At 35.6% G+C, this 22,640-nt stretch overlaps 1 protein-coding gene across 1 annotated transcript in view; it reads right to left on the minus strand.

Annotated features, from left to right (window-relative positions):
* The window catches only part of LOC109068835 (testis-expressed protein 264-like), a 57,350-nt gene that overhangs the window by 30,183 nt on the left and 4,527 nt on the right, over positions 1-22,640 (minus strand). Inside the window, exon 2 of the mRNA XM_042758702.1 lies at positions 15,002-15,223. Within this exon, the coding sequence (XP_042614636.1) occupies positions 15,002-15,223 (222 nt within the window). The remainder of the gene's footprint in view (positions 1-15,001; positions 15,224-22,640) is intronic.

The following is a 22,640-nucleotide window of genomic DNA, read 5'->3' on the forward strand; positions in this document are numbered from 1 at the left end:
CTATCATCCTTTCAAAGCAGTCGCTTTTCATTCTGTTCATCTGTAAAGTCATGACAGAGTTGAAAAAGACCCATCCATGCGAATCCTGGCGGACGATGCTTTTTGCAGCAAATCACCCCTAAGTAAAAGAGCATATCTTTACTTTAATATTCTATTAGACTCACTGAGGAGTCAAGAGGGGCCTGAGGGGCCATCCTATTCGTCACAGGAACAAAAGACCGCTCTCCCACTGTCCCACAATAGTTTCTAGCATCAAAAGCTTCACACCACCTCAATACATTTGAAAAGGTCGCCATTATAATAGCAAGACATAACTGATTCTACATTCCCTTTCAGTTTGATGTTTTGTTAAATTAAATATTATGAAATGTAGTGAAAAACTTGCTTAGACATGCAAAAGAAAAACCCTTTGAGGTATTTATCTTTATTTGATGTGTATTTTTCTCTCCAATTTAACAAAATCCAGTTAAAAGCATCTCACAGAACAAAATACAAAATGCCTCCCTGTCTGACAAACATATAAAGAGGCGTCCTGAGAGACCACAGCGATACACAGACAGTTGCAAAGACCATCGGTGAATAGAGATTGAATTGTAAGCAAAGGAGGTTTTGGAGTCCCAAAAGGGTGCGAGGAGAATAGAGAAGCTACTTCAGAGATGCTAATGTGGTATTTGAGGGTAGATCTGATATGTAGGAAATGGACAGGAAATTGCAGAGATGCTTTTGAACTTTTTTAACCTTTAATAATGACCATGGGCTCACTCAAAAAAAAAAATAATAATACATTCGATCTCTGAATAATTCTGTCTGGTTGAATTAAAATCTTGCCTAATACTTTTACATGCACAGTACTTTAATATAGTTTTTATAGTACAACTACTTCCAGTTTTGGATGCTGACTGGCCGATTCAAAATCCAGCACAATACAGTAACAGATATGACATGAAAAACCTGTTCAGGTAATAGTTTACATGTATAAGACTTTATCATCGAGCGTAAGCACATAAGCATGACTTCATTCATTTGCTTAATAAAATTAAGTTTTAATGAAGTTTACACTACTATTCAAAAGTTTAGGTTTAGAGTGTTTTTAAATAAAACTATATAAATTTATACTTGCAATTTGGCAATGACATAAATTGATCCAAAGTGACAGTAAAGACTTTTATAACTTTACAAAAGATTTCAATTTCAAATAAATACTGTTCTTTTGAAATGTATAGTAAAGTGTATATTGTAAAGTGTGTTTTATCTGCACCACTAGTTTGTCACCAAACAGAAAAAACTAATAACAGGTTTCCTAAACACTCCCACGGCCTGCCATAGGTCAAACAAACAAATAATCCCAAACTCACATTATTGGTCGAACCAAAGTTGCTGTGCTGGCCTGGGTAATGATGCTAAATAACAAAGCAATGTTTAATTGAAGCTGTTTATGAAAATGATGCTGGGATAAAATAAAGTAGTTTACAGTAACACTGACAATTTGACACACATCACCTTTAAATAAAGATTGGCATTTGTGAAGAGCAGGGTTTCATTTCCTGTCTGATTTCAGACAGTAGACAAACTGACAAAGGCAAACAGGCTTGGTCCACCAGCTTTCATACAGGAAAGACAAACACTGGCACATACTGAGAGATGAATACTTCCTGAGGCCTCGAGACACTTAAAGTGTCAGGTAACAGAAGTCTCTGCTTTTTCTCTAATGAACATAGATCAGACAGATGCAACCATCTCACAATATTCTCCCCACTCTATCATTTCTATTAATCTCACTCACTGGTGATAGCTGTAACACAGATTACATTAGCTACAAAGAGATCAAATTAGACCCTGGCATGTTCACCTGAGTGACAGAAACTGTTGCAAGAGCATAATCAATTGGTTTTCATAATTTAATCAAGTGGGTCAGTGTAACCGCAACTCGCTTTGTCGGTTTCAAGCCCATGAAAAGGCAGAAGCTCTCAAGAAAACCAATGCACACAGAAACACTCGCACTTTATGTTATACATACCAGCAGATGAGGAGCCACACAAAAACCAAGCAAGATACATGATGAAAGACACACAGTCCTTCACATGCAGAGCTATGAAAGTCTAAACATGATAGTCGGCCTCCTCTCTCCGCCTGCATAGAAGAGGAGAACAAAAGCATCTGATGGAAAGCCACAGGGTGGGAGGCCTTTTTAATCAACATCATACAATCAATGCTTTCATACACACATGCAGCGCACACACAAACAAATGCGCACACAGGTACGTAGATCTCCAATATGTGTGAGTGTGGAGATTTCATATATATATATTGCCTAGAAGCACACATGAACTCATAAAACCAGAGGGAGATACCAACCTCTGCTCCCTGCTAATGCCTGACTCCAAGTAAACAAGACGAGAACTTGGCTGAAAAAGCAGCTGGTTTGAGGTAAGAATGGGGAGAGGGGCTTCATGGATTTGAATTAGCCATCACATCTTTCACAAAATATACAGACATTTAAATTTAAAGTAGGATTTTTTGGGGGAACTTCAAATGTAAGAAAAAATAAATGAATAAAAATTGTAATTCACAAAATATTTTGTCTAATTTTAAAATGACCAAAGTTTCTAATCAATTCAGATAAATAAACTTAATAAATAAATAAATACATAAAATTATTGAATCATTTGGAAATGGACTGCTTAGAATGGCAAATGCAACAAGAACAGAATTCTTAATTTAAACAACAACAACAAAAAAACCTTTATAATCTGATCAGGATCAAGAAACATTATAACTAAAAGGGTTCAGAATAAAATAAGCTCAGCCTACCATATTTTACTTTGATTAATTCTATCCATCCATCTATCTCCCATGCTCACTTATCTTCTATATGGTTGTGTGATTAATTACGTTCTGCAGATTTTTCCTCAAAATCAAATTTTGAAAACACACACACACACACAAAAAAAAAAAAAAAAAAACCATTGGCCACCCTGCTTTCTATACCACCACCAGTAACTGAAAACAAAAAACAAAACAAACAAAAAAACAATAGTTGACTTCTAACTGAAACGTTTCAAATGTATTATATACATACATTATGTTCAACATAAGAAAGACACTCATACAGGTTTGGAACGACATGAGGGTGAGTAAATGATGACAAATTTTTTTAGTTGAACAATCCCTTTAACCAGTGCTATTATGCACATAAGAAAATATATTTTTCTAATGTGTGGCTTCATTCTTATTATTTTATGTATAAATACATTATATATAATTCATGTTCAACATTATCAGAGCTGGAGGGGATACAACAAGCTTATAAAGCACTTTTAATACGATTACACATTAAAACAATTCTTTCACTTCTTTCATTTTAAAGTCTGAGTTTAATTTAGGTGAAAAGCACACAGCCAAAATGAATTGTTTAATTACAACCTAAGAACCCTATGATTTCCGGCTATCTCCCTGTGTACCTGCGATCATCTCTGCTGGACCAGTGCCCTTAAATTGTACCCCCCATAGTGTGCAATTACAGCTGCAAATACCAGCGGCCCGATCGCCAACATCTAACACATTTCTCTTTCGATGAGAATAACTGCTTCCTCACAGCGCTGGGAGACCAGCATTGTGTTTTGGACTTTAATGACTGTGGTTAAGAAAAGTGGGATGTGATTTTTGCTTCTTTAAATATCTCTGATGATGGACAGCGCTGTGTGAAGGCTTATTAAGGATATTAAAGGGGCGTAATTGGCAACATTAAAGAAGCACAATTTTACAATACAGCAAAGATCAGTTTGAATCAGTCAAATTCTGTGATCTTGGACTATCAAATCTATTTATTTACATTATAACACATTTTTTCTGATTAGAACACACTACACAAATAGTCTGACAATCACTACAGGCACATTTGTGTTCAAACACAACAGAACTGAACCAGCCTCACAAAAAATGTTACCTAAAAGGGTAACTGTGTAATTTCTGCCCGAGTAACATCATCAAATTAAATTATATTAGTTCCTTGTCTGCAACTGGTTGAACAAATGAACAGACAGACCCCAAATTCATACCATTTGGTTAAGGAAATGTTGTTGTGTTGGCTGGTCTTAGTGCCACAGTGTTTACAATTTTTGTTAAAATCAACCTGTGATTGGCTTATTTACACTTGTCTCAGCATATTAAACTGGTGTGGAGGATTAACAGTGGAAAAAAAAAATTACATTTCACCCTAAAATATACCGCAACTTAAACTTTAAGCTAAATAAAACCCATTAAAGGGATAGTCACCCAAAAATAAAATTCTGTCATCAGTTATTCACTCTGATGTCTTTCCAAACTTGTATGGATTTCTTCGTTCAGTGGAACATAAAAGATGATGTTATGAAGAATGTAAACAAACAATTTTGGCATTCCATGACCATGAATAAAATGTAAGGATGTATGTCAACATTTCAAACAAACTTTGCTTTTTACTGCCTTTTCATGTGCTTCGCAAATTGAACCCCAACACATTCAAAATGCATGGTCTTGCATTGTTGAGTTCTGTCAACGCTACAGATTACTGGGTAGACTTTTGTCACAATTATCAGTCTATCATAGAATAGTTTGGTCAGTAATATTTTTAGTACTTTTCAACAAAGTCTCTTATGCTCACAAAAGCTGCATTTATTTGACCAAAAATACAGTAAAATCATTCTTAGATGCTGATTTGGTGCTCAAGAAACATTATTATCAATTAATGAAATGAGTTTTGCTGCTTAAAAAGATACTCCACCCCAAAATGAAAATTTTGTCATTAATCACTTACCCCCATGTCGTTCCAAACCCGTAAAATCTTCGATCGTCTTCAGAACACAATTTAAGATATTTTGGATGAAAACCGGGAGGCCTGTGACTGTCCCATAGACTGCCAAGTAAATAACACTGTCAAGGTCCAGATAAGTATGAAAGACATTGTCAACATAGTCCATCTGTTATCAGTGGTTCAACTGTAACATTATGAAGCGACGAGAATACTTTTTATAAGCGAAGAAAACAAAAATAACAACAATATCAACAGTCTCCTCTGTGTCTCTCCATGTCACCGTATGCTGCATATGCTCTTCTGTATCAGCAACGCCACAAGGATGCGCTGTTTTATTTCAAATCAATACTGACAAAATACACGTAGAAACAGTGCATCCTTGTGCCGTTATTTTTGTTTTCTGCGCTTACAATAAGTATTCTCGTCACTTCATAACGTTATAGTTGAACCTAGGGCTGGGCGATATATCTAACGATATAATCATGCGCATCTAGTCAGTAAAGCCGGTTCCCTGATTAGCGCTAAATCGCCATCACCTGCTTTCAAATGGACCGCCATTTAATGGACAGAGCCGTAGATCACTGACAAGCTACGCAATATCGGGTTCATTATCGAAGGCGATACATCTGAGATAATGAACCCGATATTGCGTAGCTTGTCAGTGATCTATGGCTCTGTCTATTAAATGCCGGTCCATTTGAAAGCAGGTGATGGCGATTTAGCGCTAATCAGGGAACCGGCTTTACTGACTAGATGCGCATGATTATATCGTTAGATATATCGCCCAGCCCTAGTTGAACCAATGATGGCAGATGGACTATGCTGACGATGTCTTTCATACTTTTCTGGACCTTGACAGTGTTATTTACTTGGCAGTCTATGGGACAGTCACAGGCCTCCCAGTTTTCATCCAAAATATCTTAAATTGTGTTCTGAAGATGATCGAAGCTTTTACGGGTTTGGAATGACATGGAGGTAAGTGATTAATGACAAAATTTTCATTTTGGGGTGGAGCATCGCTTTAATATTATGGAAAAAGTAAACTGATACATATTTTTTCAGTATTCTTCAATGAATTGAAAGTTCAAAAGAACAGCATTTATATATAAAACATGGTACTACAATGGCTGCTTGCCAAAAAAAAAACATGGTAATACCAAGGTGATTTATAAATGAACACAATGATAGTGGTATAATAATCTAATCATACAGCCAACATGCAGAGGAAAACAAGCTTTTAAAAATTAATGTTAAGGGAAAAACAGCTCAGTACATTCAACTGCACAAACACTTTTAAGAAAAATATATTGATTGTGATAGGTCTAGGTAATATTCTCTCTTGTTCATTGGGGAAATGAATGAAAAAACAGTCTAGAATAATTATCAAGCAGACAATCTTGAACTATAACCCATACCAATAAAAAACTCAAGGAAAAACATTTTAAACACCAATAAGCAAATATATATACAAAAATCTTATGATGTGTATATGAGTGAGTGTTTGTGTGCATGGACTTTGAGGTGCTGGAGACAGATTCATGCACTGTTAATGTGTAAGGGTGTTGGTCTGACCCCTCAACCACACTCCCTCTGGGTCTCACTTCCAACACCACCAACTTATCACCTTAATGCAGAAGAAAGTAAATGGGAAACTAGATTAACACAAATATAAAAGATCTATACAACTGTCTCAGGTACTGGTCTGTAGTAGACAGTGCAACGTGGGTCACTTAAACTCACAATGAAATTATTGTCTTCAAAATATATGCTGCCTTATAGGAAGAGTTCACCCGAAATTCAAACTTTCCTAAAAATGTACTGGATCCATATTGTTTTTTTTTGGATTTCTTTGATTTTTATTTATGTTGTTTGTTGTATTGTTGTGTTTTCACCCATTCACTGCAGACGATTCATTAATGAGCAAGTGATGAAATGTTACATTTCTCCAAATTTGTTCAGATTAAGAAAAAAAACTCATCTACATCTTGGATGGCCAGAGGGTGAGTAAATTTTCAGCAGATTTTCATTTTTGTGTAAACTATTCCTTAATGCCCCATTATCTGTGAACTAGCTGCTGTGACATTTTCTTTGCTTGCATGATCTTTATTTCTGTTTGGTCTATTATGTCGGCAATTTAAAAAAGTGAAATGCTAAGAAATTTAAAATTCGAAGGTCCTTTTTGTATGCTTAAGCCATTTCCTGACATAAGAACCATTTAATGTTTTAAACAAGAATCATTTAACACACAACTCTGAGGTATCAGTAGATTTGTTTTAGCCTAGACTGCCCCATCTGAACGAATGATTAAAGTTTGAGGACCTCTGAATAAGAGGATAGACATGTGAACTAACAACTTTTTTACCTGATGCACACTTGAAAATACGAGGTAAATAGAATATGGTATATATATGGAATAATATAATCATTCAGTGCCATGCCATATATTTTATCCAATTCGTTAAGGGTTCATGCAAAATGAACCATATGATTTTAATGCAATCTAACAACCTTTAATGAAAACAACATGCATAATTTTGGATAGCTTTGAAAACAAATCCAAAACAGATAGAAACTGAGCCCCAAACTACACTATATTTAGATACATTTTCTATTTATCTTCCTGAAAACCACTCTCGCCTGAAGGGATTTTCTGTTGAACTTTCCTTAACCTCCAGAAGAAAGTGAATCCGTGAAATATCCCAAGACTGGGTCTTAAGCATCCATTACAAAGCCCACCATTGGTTCAGTGCTGTGATGGACACGTCTTTGCTCCTGACTCATGCCTCAGTTAACCATGATAACATACAAATATTATCAGCGACAGCACACACTGAACAATGCTCCACAAAGACCATATCAATTACAAAGCAGCTATATCTGGAATACAGCCATGCCCTCACCAGAATGCATATGCACACACACACACACACACACACACTCACTGATTGGCTACTTCACTGTTTAAGTCAATGACTTGTCTGCCTGACTGAACCGCTCAAGTGAGAAATCTCTTTCGCTCTAGTATCAGTCCTCTTCTTACAAAGACAAGAATAGTCTAAAAGGCTGCACAAATAGTGTAGTTAAATGCTGCTGTTCATAATGGTTTTGAGTCTTTTCAATTTTTGTTCTAAATGTTTCTGTTTAACATTACACAACCTGATATTATCATGGTTTTTGAGCTTGGATTGCAAAAATATCATAGACTATATTTATTAAAATTAAAAATATAATTGAATATTTTTGATTGATGTTATACTACCAGATAGTTACATATTGTATTAATTCTATATTCTATTAATTTTAGCTAATTTTTTACATTTGTTTTATAGTGTAGTTTACTACTTTTTACAAAGAGTATAGTTTGGCTGCATGTTTAGCTAATTTAAATAATGACTAGTTTGTAGGTACAGTCTGTAGGTATTTATTTATTTTTGAAGGAAATTAATACTTTTTTTTCAGTAAGGATCCATTAAACTGATCAAAGCAAAGACAAATTAAAGACATGTATAATCAATGTTACAAATTATTTCTATTTCAAATAAGTGCTGTTCTATGACTGCATGTTCTATTCATCAAAGAATTGTAACTTGTATCAGTTTTCACAAAAATATTAAGCTGCACAAATATTTTCAACATGGATTATAAAAAGAAATAATTTTTTAAACCACCAAATCAGTATATTAGAATGATTTCTGAAGGATCATTTTAAAATATACTGAAATAGAACAGTCTCAGAAATTGTCATAACATTTCACAATATTACCGTTTATACTGTATTTTTAATCAAATAAATGCAGACTTGGTGAGCAATTGGTGAGACTTGTTTTAAAAATATTAAATAATCTTCGTGACCCCAAATGTTTGAACAGTATGCATATATGCTTCCAAATCTTTTAGATGCCCAAAACAGATGTTAATAGCAGGTGTAAATAGGCCCAAAGAATGGCCAGGGGAAGGTAAAGAAGGTGAGAGAGATGCGGGAGGGTGGATAGGGTCTCATTAAAGATGTAGGGCTACCTGTGAGGATCAAATAGCTCGAAACAGCCTGTCTGCCAGCCCACGCACACACACTCCCTCTAGAGGGGCACATACAGCATAAAAGGGGAGCCTGTGGTCAGCTTCTATCCCTTCTTCTACATCTATCTCTTCTCTCTTCCTCTCTAGCTGACTGTGTGTTAGAACAAGCTCCAGTCAATACAGAGATGACACAAAATTACCAGTAGGAAGTAAAACCATGCAAAGAGAAACAATAAGATATTGCCTATTCAGAAAAAATGTTTGTGAGTGACTCGTGGTGACACACACACACACACACACACACACACACACACACACACACATATATATATATATATATATATATATATATATATATATATATGAAATTTTAAAACATTCATTTGTACAAGCTTTTAAAGTAGTCTCACTTATCACCATATTTTTGATTAATCTTTTTATTAGATTATTTTTTTTGCCCCATCAGATTCATTACACTTCTTTTCCAGCTGCCCACACAGTGGAAAGCTCATTAAATATGGATGCCGTGTACTACCACAACCAATTTTGCATGTTTAATTTAACAAATAATAACATCAAAGAGGATAGAGAGGGACAGAGCTGCATTATTCATGAGCTGATTGGACCAGAGGGAAATAGAATCAGTATGTTGTTCAGGTAACTGCCAAGGTGGGCGGAGTCAACTTGAGATAGATTTGTTTGAAATTAATAACATGTAATGATGATTACAAAAAGACTTTTACACATGCAGAGAATACATCATATGTCCTGAAAATCTTCATGAAACATAAGTTAACAGAAAAACGGCAAAGATGTTAATTAATCTGCAAAGTTAAAAAAAAAAAAACAACTGCATGGATATGTATAGGAATGTCCTCTCAGTCTGTAAACACACAAAAAAAATGTATTTAATAGTAATGCACTAAAGTCAGTGGTGCATGGCACTGCAGTGAATGTTCAAATAAATGCTGTTTTAATGGTGTATGTATAAAACTTGAAAATGATCAGATGTTAAAATAAAACTAGTGTGATACAACACTTACTAACCTTGTCTGTGCAAAGTTATAGGCACTAATTGACAATGTAAAGCCAGTAAAACCTTTTAGCTTTTTCACAAACCAAAGAGTGACATGACATAACTATCCAAAAAAGTTAAAGGCAGAGCACAAATTCTGAGTACGGTTCACCATACTTGGCTGCATGTCACGTCAAAAAAAAAAAAAAAATATTTATTTGGAGCAAAATATTGACAGAGCACAACACTTGGGTTCTGAAAGAAAAATGTCACTTAATTTTCTCCATAGAAAAGTAGATTATAAATGTTAAGGTATAAACTTTTCAGGACTGACCAACCATGAGTTTAGCCACATTTCCTGGGAAGAAACTCACTACCATTATCCTGAATAGAGATCCACCAAGAAGAGAAATCACTGTTACCATGAAAACAAGAACTGTTTATTATATATTATATAAATATTCTTATATATTAATAAGTTGCAAGCCACTGCAATTACTGTATTTAAGATTTACAATCAATGACTTGGTCAACAGATTTATATTGAATTGTTGTCATGAAAAAACACTAAAAGCTGTCTTTTTAGCGATTTTCAAAAACTTTTTGGACTCAAATCTAAGTTTGTGTTTGTTTGTTTCAAGTAATTTTTCAAAATTCCTATGAAGAAAATGAATGGAGAAAAATGCATCCTGAACCAAGGCCGCTGAAAAAGTGGTAAGTTCCATTACATCTATAATGCATAAACAGTAGTTTTTCCACCTAAAACAGTAGCTCTAAAATAAACAGATGATGTAGACAACTTTACAGTTCAAATAACATTATTGTACTAAAGAATTCATATCAGATGCGGTTGGTTGCTAGAACTTAAAATGTTTTTGAAAGCAAGGACTATAAAAAGTGCAACAAACATTTTAATCATCAGGCAGCAAACACTAATCAGTTTGGCCACTATGTACATAATTTCATAAACGTGAAGTTGAGTGGATCAGTGAGATGCTGTTAATTGGATTAAAACTTTGTGTTTCGAGTTTAGTCAAAACTCTAGCACTGAGAAGGGATGCGTTGTTAGAAAACTGTAGGGGCTCAGGCAAATCCCTCTAATATAGTTCATCTCGCCCTTCCTTTATCATTACTGTACTTCTTAAAAATCATCTCTTTTAATGGGCTTAGTCAATCCTCTGACAGCCAGCCATCCGCTGGATCCACACGGCTCACTCACGGGTCAGCATGCACTCATGCACTCACTCACACACACACACATACACACACGCACAGCTTGAAATCACTGTTATGGTGTAACGGGACTGCCCACATACTCTGGGTAAGCTGTGTTTCTTAGGAATGAACTCTGTGTTGGTGCAGGAGATTCTGCCCTCTCGCTGTCTAACAGATGGTCCATGTGTTTGTGTGAGTGTGTTTATCATCATCAGAGAAGGCTCGGCTTCTCAGCAAATTGAGAAGAATGTGTCTATGTCTTCTATCGATAGCAGGTGGACAAGTGATTTATCTCCTCCACAAAGAACGATACATAAGAGAGGACTGAGGGACTAATACAAAGATGTGTGCGGGAGAGGAATAAAGCGAAGGAATCGGTCAATGGAGAAAATAAAAAGGGATATCTAGGGTTGGCAGTGGGGCAGTTCAGTGCTTGACCCGTGCCACAACAGACTGCACCTCCCCGTGCCAACTGCCAGGCTCGGCAGAGAACCAACAGAAGCCATTCCCAACACATTCACTCCACAGGATATTTAAAGGAACTACAGACACAAGAACGGGCTGGGTGACAAACTGAATATTCACAATGAATTTGCGATATAAAATTAAGCAACAACGTGAATATTACAGAGATTTAAATGTGCTTTGGGTCATCTCTGATTGACACTTGATAGCAATGTTGTTGCTGGATTTTGGTTTAGAGGTTAAAATAAGATGTTTTGAGTTTTTATTTTATTTTATTTTATATATATATATATGGCTATAATAACCCAGTGTGACATACATAGACTATGACACTGGAATGAGACCGGACATAGATTGAAAAATCCCCACAGACCTTTTCCTGCCATCTTTTACAGGCAAGAGGGGGACAAAACTAAAAGTTGCTGGTGGGAGTGGGACAAAATGTAACCATTTGCGGGAACAGGACAGAATCTTATGGGAGCAGGACTGAAAAATCCATGCTATGCAGACCTTTAGTTTAGTTCATTTACATACAGGAATCAGTACAAGCTGAATAAGTTTCAAAATCATTCATTTTTAATTTATCCAAAAATGTTCACAGATGACCATATGTGACTATTTAAATATACTAAAATGTATTAGTAAAATATACTAAATTACTAACAAAAATTAGACACATCCTGATAACAATTTTACAGTTGAAAAAAATATGACAACAAATATAAGCCTGCTAGGTAGTGGCAATGCATTAACTATGCTTTTAGAAGATAATTTTTTTGTTGTTGTTGTTAAATATAGTAATTAAATCATTGTATGTTAGGAACTGATCTGCTTGAGCATATTACAAAAGTATTACAAATGAGCAAACACTCTAGACTCACACATAAAACATTAAATGCCCTATCTGAGTTGTCGTTGAAGTGTGGCGCATGCTTTGTGTGGTTGTGGTAGGTGTAGAGAGGTCTTCTCAATGAAGTCTTACTTCAGTTCCATATTAAAGGAAGCACCAGTCTGAACTTCTGCCAGACGCTATTCAATAAATCATTGTAAAGACATGTGCCTGCCTACACACGTGCATTTGTGAATGTCTCTTCATTATTCGTATGCTCCGTCTCATTATTGTACACTCTGCCACTCCATATACATCACATAACATATATACACAGAATTCCATAATGCAACATACATCTTGTGCTGACTCCTACACTGCACAGCTCATGTAACTATTGCACTGCTCTTATAAGCTGTCAGACAAGCCAAGTTAGGACAGGTGTGTGTGTGTGTGTGTGTGTGTGTGTGTGTGTTTTTGTGTGTGTGTGTGTGTGTGTGTGTTTGTGAGCTGATGAGAGAAAGAGGAAAGGACAGCCCCCCCCTAAAAAAAAGAACTACCAGGTCAACTACATCAAAACTACATCATAGTTTTAGCTATTTTCAAGAAAATGGACAGAGACCTGTAGCTAAATTGTGTTTACAATCAATCCTTTAAAAAAAAAAAATTTATGAGACCACTACTTCAATAATATAATTCATAATAGAAAAATAGCATACATAAATTTTAATTAATAATTTGACATTAATATTTCTGTAAAATATTTGCTTTTTTTTTAGAATACCACCATAAAGATTACCAAAACTTATTTTTAATTTACATGTTGTCAAAAAAACATTTCATAAACAGACTTAAGTGAAAACAAAAGCATTAATTTTCAAATCGTAAACAAAAAATGAACCACAATTCACTGAGGTAGTCATTGTGAAATCAGCAATGGCTCTGAGCTGCATTCACCAAAAGCATTGTAAGCCAAAATATATCACAGAAACCATTCAAACCAAAAGTGTCTACAATCATCTTAGGCTTGTAATGCTTTTGAGCATCAGCCTTGACATCCAGCAATTTAAATAAGACTGATTCATTGAGTTGAAATTCAAACTGCTAACTTACCAGCAAATTTGAGGCTATTTTGTAAATTTTTTCAACTGACTGACTCATTAACAGGATCTGGTTAATAAGAGCCACTTTTTCACAAATCAAACATCACAATTTACACTGCACACACTATAGCAAAATAATATCTGACAAAAACACAAATGGACATAAAGTTCTCTTGGCAGCAACTATATTATAAATTATTGTTGCAAATGTTTATTTTAGTCACAGTATGGAGCCATGCCGGTGCATTAACTACATACATTTCTTGTATTCAAGGGCAGTATGTAGACAAAATACATTTTCATCTAGGGAAATAAGTGAGCATCTGGTACAGACTGCTCTGTAACTGTATGAGACGGCCCATGCGCCAGTGCGGCAACTAGGACAGACTGTCATGCCAATATTGCAAGCCACGAGGATGCCAATTTTGGTTGTGCATTCCAATGTGCACAGCTACCACAATGCAAAAGTGTTATAGGGGGCTGCCAAGGCATTGATAGCTAGCTGCTAGTGTACACTAGGTGGTTACTTATTGGAAAAAGATCACAAGAACAGCACTAGCACAATCATCAAACATGATTGACAGTTAGCATACAGTTTGGATTGGCGTTATGGTTCTGTTCTGGGCAAAAACTCCCTGTGCATCCATGCAGCCAGAACACAACCAACATAAATGTATTGCAGATATCATTAATGTTCAATAATTTAATGTACACATTTTTGAAATTAGTCTGATTCAAAGGAGAATCAGAAGGCCGAATCCTGACTGGATGAGAGGAGGAGCTGGGGATGGAGGAGGGTAATTAGCTATTGAGCAACACAAAATCTGCTGATAATACTGAAGGACCCTATATTTGGATATCGTGATAGGTGTCGTATCCCTATTGGTAGACGTGGATCAGCTGAGAGTCAGCTGATTCAAGCTTTACTGACATGAGCTGCCAGAACTAACGCTATGCTTGATTTCTGTCAGACCCGCTATCGTCAAAGATGGCAGACAATTAGCATATAGTTTGGATTGGTAATATAGTTCTGTTCTGGACAAGAAGGAGAGCAGCGATAACCCCCCAAAATAAAACTGAACTCATTAACAGCCCCTTTAACATCTCTCCATCCAGTTATCTGTCCAAACAGAAGTTAAGGCTGTTTCCTCCCCATTTACATGTTCCTCCTCACTATACATTCCACATGCTGTCCTCCATTAGATCTGCCAGATATTGACCACTAGCGATGTGAGGTGTGTAAAGCACCATAGAAATGACAATATATAAAGCAGAGCGCTGCACTCCAACCAATTTAAGTTCAGCTAGGTATCGTATATTGTAATTTATTGTTATATTATCAGCTGTGAGAATGTTTTGGAAATTGATAAACCCTGCAACTCAATAACAGTCTGCAACACATACAGTGGGATTTCATTTTACTGTAAACTATAAGTTGAGTCATGTTCTAAAAAAGGTGAAAAATCAAGAAATATACAGCATACATTAAACAAAAACAAAACATTCCTGCAGTAGTTCTTTGTTAGTAATTATGAGTCAAATGTAAAAATAAGCATGACTGTTACCTTTATATACTGTTGTAGTTCAGGATAGACTCTATAAGCACCGCAGACGGGGGACAGAGTGCATCTGTTTGGAAACGAGGAAGTTACGGCACAGGTGACTTCTGGGAAGGAGATGACCTTGTAGCCGAATTTCTCGTATAGACGCTGTAGCTCTTCGTCAGGTTTCTCTTCATTTTCACACAGTATGCTGCCCACTACATACCGACACTGATCTGCTTGAGTCTGAAACACAAAGAGAGGGAGATTATGTCAGACTGTGCCTGCAATGTAACACAGGAAAATTAATTTTTCTGGTCAGATTACAAAGTCTACACACATTCGTACTTCAAGGTTTTCTGAATAGTTTTTTCTCAGCTATGGCCTATTCTTGTGGTTTCAAAAATTTCTCATAAGCCCACACCAAAATGCCAGAGCGGTCAGATGGTTTCTTATTATGTTTTACAGTTACAGTTTTACAATCTACAAGAAGCTTTAACCGCCTTTGTAAACAACATAAAATGCCCAAGAGTTTTAAGACTTATGGTAGGACGGTTTAAACACCCCCTCACAATCACATGTGCACTGGAGCTAGCAATCCAATGATACATTAATGAAAAAACAGTTAGGACGTTTATAAAGTTGTCATCTCTAATTACTTATCTAGCATGTTCTCGCCCACTTCGTCAGTGAATGATTCAATATGTTGCTAACATCTGTAATTTAGACTGCATGCTGCACGTCAGTGTTGTCGAGCGACGATAAGATGATCTTCTCGAGAAGTTGACAGCAGTGACAGGAACCGACATCATGCTAAATGTATCTACATCCTTTTCATAAACCTATTCTTTTCCTGTTTCCTGGTCTGTCTTTCTTTTCCACCTCCATCCTTTGACTCACTCTCCCTCTCTCTCTACCCTGCCATACTTTTTCCTCTGTGTGCTTTTTGTCCCTTTTTCCAGAACGAAGAGCTTGTTTCTCCAACCAGGGACTAATGATGGTATTCAGAACACTCTCCATCGCTGCCATCCTACACAACTGTCAGCAAATAAAGTGGGAATTTCTGGCAGTTCTCCAGACAGCGCACCCAAGAGACAACAGGCAATTACTAGGAGCAAGAAGGCCTACAAGTAAACTTCCCTTCACTTGTTGTTTGCCGGTTTATGTCAAATAATTAAACCATCCAACGTGGACGAAACAAGTAAACGCAGTACCAATTCAAATAATAAGCACAAGCACTCTCAAACAGACCGACTAATCTTCATACTGCCAATCAAAGATAACCGAGAAGACTTGGTCTCCAGACGTCCATTTACAATCCATGTTCCTGGCAGTTGCCCCAGATTTGACTACGAACACTAATGGGCATGCTAAGGCCGTTTCTGACAGCCTAATATAATCTCGAGTTGTTGAGCTGGCCATGCGGACGCAGAGGAGAAGCAATACGGTGTGTTACACATCTTTGCATTCAAGATTTACTGCGCCTTTCTACGATAGCACTCTGAAATAGCCAGTCTAAAAATGGCTCTGCGGCCACATTTATAAACGGATCTTCTTAATTTCCTAAATTACTCAAAATACTCATGATTTGAACTGGATGAAGTAGGAAACAGTCTCTGAATGAAATTTTTGCCCTCGAGAATCTAAGATGGCCACTAAAATGCAGTGCATTGCCATTTGCTTGGCTTCTTTCTCTGTATTCCCTCCAGAGGCCCGCTGCAGGGAAAAGCAATTTTCAAAAGCAAATCTCTGCTCGGCTTTGCATAGGCCGTCGTTTTTTGACAGATGAAGGCTCTGCAACAATAAAAATGTGGTAATTCTTTATTAGCAGACATGTAACAAGGATTTACTCCTCTCATCTTTCCCAACCCTTATCCTCTCCCTTCGCCGATCCTCCCGGGGCTAGGACTTCTGGGAATTCACCCCAGCCTCATTTGGCATTGCTCACGGGTAACACACAGTTTGTGGAGCATGCACTCCAGGGAGAGTGTCGCTTTTTTTAAAGGGTTGGCAGAGAAATGGCAAAACCTCTCTGCATACCGCAGAAGTCCCTAAGGTGCTCAGATCTGCATAATTGTAGAGAGTGAGGCGGCTCAGCCTTGGCTCAAGAGTCAACTCATGAAAATTCAACAGGCATCTGCCTAGTTCGCACTGGTAGTCGCAAACCAGACGCAGAATCAACAAAAATTAGCAGCACCACATCATTTAGACATTGATAAATAATTCACAGACTGTGAATAATTAGACTTCGCTCCAAAATTAACACACTTGGAGATTACTGGAGCAAGTATATATATATATATATAAACTTTCTACTATTCTTTATAAACTGACTTTTTCATATATATTAATTTTCATTTATGCATTTGGCAGATGTTTTTTTTAATCCAAAGCAATTTACTTAAGGACAAGGTATTGTATAATTTTTTTACCAGTGCCATTATATATATATATATATATATATATATATATATATATATATATATATATATATATATATATATATATATATATATATATATATATATATATATTAATAAATTGAAATAATATCATAATACAAATATAATAAATAACAGTATAAAATGCTAAATTATTATACCTTTTTCTATAAAAATATAATATCATATAATATAAAAATAAATACACTTTATTTTTCTTACCAACAAACTTTGTAACAACTTCCTGGCCTTATTTGTGCTAAATACAGACAAATGTCTCCATATCTTAGGGCTTCATGATGCTGTTGCCAGCTGGATTTGAGGCTAAAAACCATATGAAAAGAAACAGATAGTGAGCTTAGCATGGCTGTCCTGATTTGATCCATTAGCTAAGGTTTGTGCAGTAGAGTTTTCATGGTGCTTCTCAGTATGTTTCATACAGAGAGCAAAATTTCACTTGGAGACCTCCTGTGGAATGTTCTAGAAAACATTATAGTGTGTAATTAATAAAAGATGCATGGAGTTTACTTCAGAGCTCAGGTCAGGACATTATATGGCACAGAAGAACTTTTTAGTCTGACTTTAAATTTAAAATATTTATGATTTATGGATTTAAAGCAAACTAGCTGTCATTGGAAAGTTTTAAAGAAGTCCTACATCTGAGTTCTTATCTCTATAAAAAATTGTAAGGTCTGTTTCATACCACATGCAGAAGCAGCAAACTGCAGAAGAACAAAAGACATCCACACAATCTAAAAATGCAGAACTGCAAACTAAAGTTTAGAATTAAATCCAAGGAAAAGATCAGAGCCTATGGATATATAACACTGGACATTAAAGTCCTGAATCAGATTCAGGGAGACCTCTGCTGACCACCTAGAGGAGCTGCAAGTATGGTATAATCAGGACAGATAAAAGTCAAATGCAGTTGGTCTTTACAAATTTTAGTTTGGCTTAAAACTATTTATCAAGCTTTTGACTAAGTCACCAGCAGAAAGTAGCGTCTCCAGATACAAGTACAAGCAAAACCAGGCTGTATGCAACATGGCGAGTGTAACAACACTATCCAGGTCAACAAGCAGCAACCACCACATTTAACATTAAGCTTACAGCTAGCCTCATACATTAAAGAATAATAGCAATGACACACTTGTGGATGAGCCTTGAGCTAATGTTTTTCACACGAGTTTGAAAAAAGGCTTTCCAGAGGGGCTAGCAAGGAGTTGCATTACACATGATTTTTCTTAGACATGGGCATGAATTGCAAAAATGTGTTCCAGTTCTTGGTTCCAGATGGCAAGTTCAATTAATTTCTGTGAATCAGTTCAAGCAATCCTTTTTCAGTAAGACTATTTTTAATTTTGATTCGACGATTCATTTAAGTCATCACTGAAAACTGTTCATGCAAGTCCTAGAATGACATTTTATATTATATATTTAAAAATGATATGCACATATGAAAAAATGTAAATAATTGATAAATATTGCTGTGTATGACTAGGTATTGGTGCATAAATGAAAATTTGCATTTTAAGAGCATTTAGAGCACATACATCAAGAACTGTATTGAATAAGATAAATACACACACACACACACACACATTTTTGGGCTATATCACCCTAATTCAAATTATACGTTGATGTAAAAGTAATTAATTACAGTAAATACATAATATGTATTACATAGACACTGTAAAACAAAGTGTTACTAATGAAAACCCCATGAAATAAAAGCATGGCACCTGAGAATGAACTTACTAGAGGGTCACGGCACCATGAATATGCATAACCTGCCATTTCCTCAAGATGATTAGCTGCCCTGAATGCCCTCAAATGCTGAAAAGCCTCCCATGCTGACTGAAATTGAAACTGACGGCGTATCATTTCTTCGGAACTGTAGGTGCTGTGTTGGGTAGGGGCCAATCTGGACAAAATTAATGGGGCAGAAAATAGAGCATGCAAAAAAGTTTGGAAAGCCTGTGATAATATTTGAGTTGTCACGGAAAAGGATCACAAGAGTTTTGGTGTTTGTATTTAGCGGACAACTGCAACAGTCAGCACTGCAATAGTCAAAATCATCAACCTAATGCTTTAAGGAAAACCATTTACATTAATTTGATTCTTAATAATGCATGCTTCAGATTAAGTTGAAGGATAGCTCAGGTTATCAATTAAAGATGGTTAACATCAGATGAATGCTTCATACATAAATCAGAGAAGAAATGCAAGGGCCACCTTACATGATCTCGATTCCGGCTTCATTAGCTGACTGACACTGCTAAACTGAAGTGCCTGGAACCACAATGACCGTCCATCATTCATGTTCTGCTCTCGCAACCAGGCTATAACTAATCAAAACTCCAAGCTCGAGGCAAAGTTCACACCATCAGTCTAATTGAAAAAGGCAGAGGAGGGCGACTGGCATTCAAAAGTCAAGCATGTAGGACATTTTGCTAGTAGCTGGACAAAAAACTCATGACAAGTTCATCTCCTTTTGTCATGTGAACAGTAAGTTCAGCAGTTCTGAAAAGTGCTGAAAAGGTGGAGAAACCAGCCATATGAAAAGTTTTATCCTGAAAATGGCAATAAATGTGAGGACAGTCCACCTTTTAATGCAATCTAAGATAGGGTCTTCTTAATCCCTAAACTTTAAACCAGTGCCTTGAGACAACAAAAAGCCATTCTGCAGAAAGCATTTCCCCCTCCTTTTTTTTATTCTTTCTTGTAAAAAGCATTTAATCCCCTGGTCTGTGTTTTCAGATGGGTAAACAAGACAAAATAATGTACAAAAAAGCTCAACATGAGGGATCAGGTCAGAGCCCAACTTAGAAATGTTTCTCTCCATATCTAGCAGTAAACATAAATGTATTAGCTTGTTTCATAAGAGGATGGTGAATCCAAAACTACACATTTTCAAATTTGAATAGTCAGTGGGTGTTCAGGATGACTAGATTGCCTAAGGAAACTCTGTATAATTGGGCTGGTTTAGGGTCATGTTCTCTAAATACCATTTACATTTCTTAGAGATATATACAGTACTGTTCAAAAGTTTCAAAAGTAAGATTTTTTTTTAAAGAAATTAATACTTTTATTCAGCAGTAGTTGTATTAAATTGTTAAAAAGTGACAAAATTTTTCCATTGCTAAATTTCAATTTCAAATAAATGCTGTTTTTTCTACTTTCTGCTAATCAAAAATTAATCAAAAATTAATCCTAATCAAAAATTTCTGAAACAAACCTACCACTGTTTTCACTAAAAAATAAATAAATAAATAAAATTAAGTAACTAATTTCAACACTGATAAACAAAAAAATGTTTCTTGAGCACCAAGTCAGTGCATTAGAATGAGTTCTGGAGAATCATGTGTCACTGAAAACTGGAGTAATGACTGCTGAAAATATACATTATTATTATATTAAGACAAAAGACTTATTTTAAAACTGTAATAATATTTCACAATATTACTATTTTTACTGTATTTTTAATTAAAATAAATGCAGTGTTGGTGGGTATAAGAGACTTCTTTCAAAACATTTTTATAAATCTTCCCAACCCCAAACTTTTGTTAAAGGTAATGTACATGCAATGTGCAGCTCTTCAATAGAGTAACTGACAGAGATTCAAAAAATAAACAGCCTAACTCTGATTCTTTATTCCACAAAACTACCGTATTCCTCAAAACCTGCAGGTCATGCATAAAATGTGAACACTGCTCACAGCAAGTGATTTGAAGTTTGAAAATAATTGTCTTGAAATTGAGTGAAAGCTGCATTTTGATGGCTGTAGCAGCACTGCTTCAAAGGTGATGAACTGAAAAATGCTCAAAAACGATGCAACTGCTATGAGAGGGTTGCTGTAGGATTCTGCTGACAGTCTGTTACATTTATGTCCTAACCAGATGTGATAAAGTGAAAAAGCTCTTGCATGTATATTTATTCTATATTTATTAAATGTAATACTTATTTTGTACATGAATATATATATATATATATATATATATATATATATATATATATATATATATATATATATATATATATATATATATATATATATATATGTGTGTGTGTGTGTGTGTGTGTGTGTGTGTGTGTGTGTGTGTGTTAAATTTGTATATATTAAATACACACAAATACACACAGATAGACAGATGATAGACAGATGATAGACAGACAGACAGACACAGACAGACAGACAGACAGACAGACAGACAGACAGACAGACAGACAGACAGACAGACAGACAGACAGATAGATAGATAGATAGATAGATAGATAGATAGATAGATAGATAGATAGATAGATAGATAGATAGATAGATAGATAGATAATTCATTCACTGATTTAATTTATTAACTTTGGACAAAGTAGGGGATTTTTAAATGGCAGCTTTTTGCTTTTACCATGAACTTCAATGATTGATTCAGTGTTTGCGGAGGTTCTGCGTTTTGTTAATCAAGTAACAACCGATTCACTTTGACTGCTGTATAAAACCTGAAAAGCATCCTCTTCAATCAGCCCTGAGTGTAGACACCTGGGCTGAAAGAACTGCCTGAAGAGAATAAGCTCTTCCATTTATAAACAGTAATAAATAAGCTGGTTTCATGCTGGTGCATCACAAGGCTGAATGGCATTAATGAAGGTGACTGAATATAAAAATCATTTAGAGTTCAAACACAGTTCATCATCTCTGAAGTTCACCCCTGACTCATAATACCCTGCATGAGTCACAAACCATCACTTGAGTCAGTGTTTCTGGTATAAGCATATGCTATTACCATCCACAGAAATGGGTCAGAATTAGGGTGGAATACCAAATTAACAGCACTTTTGTTGGTTTAACTGTTTCTGTTCTCATTCCCTAAATCAGATCATATGACTGCTAATACTTTCAAAACTTTTGCTATAAGTTTTAATCTAAAATATGACCTATCATCAACAAGGAAATTGACAACATTTATTCTCTCAATACTTGGAGTGGGATTCACAAGATGCTACAGGATATGTTGTTATTATTACAATACATAATTGGCGTTTGATGTTAATGTGATTTTAAACATTTTGTGATAGGCTCAGTTTATAGGCTCAACAGAGTATTGTGTGTGAGTATTGCGATAACATATTGCAATTTATTTATTTATTTTTTGAACTGCAGAATATTTCCAAAGCACATTTTTTCCACATCTGTTTAATAAGTTGAAGTTCTCAGTCTGTTTATCTCA

This window comes from Cyprinus carpio, chromosome A6 (assembly GCF_018340385.1).
Source record: "Cyprinus carpio isolate SPL01 chromosome A6, ASM1834038v1, whole genome shotgun sequence".
NCBI classification, from domain to species: domain Eukaryota; kingdom Metazoa; phylum Chordata; class Actinopteri; order Cypriniformes; family Cyprinidae; genus Cyprinus; species Cyprinus carpio.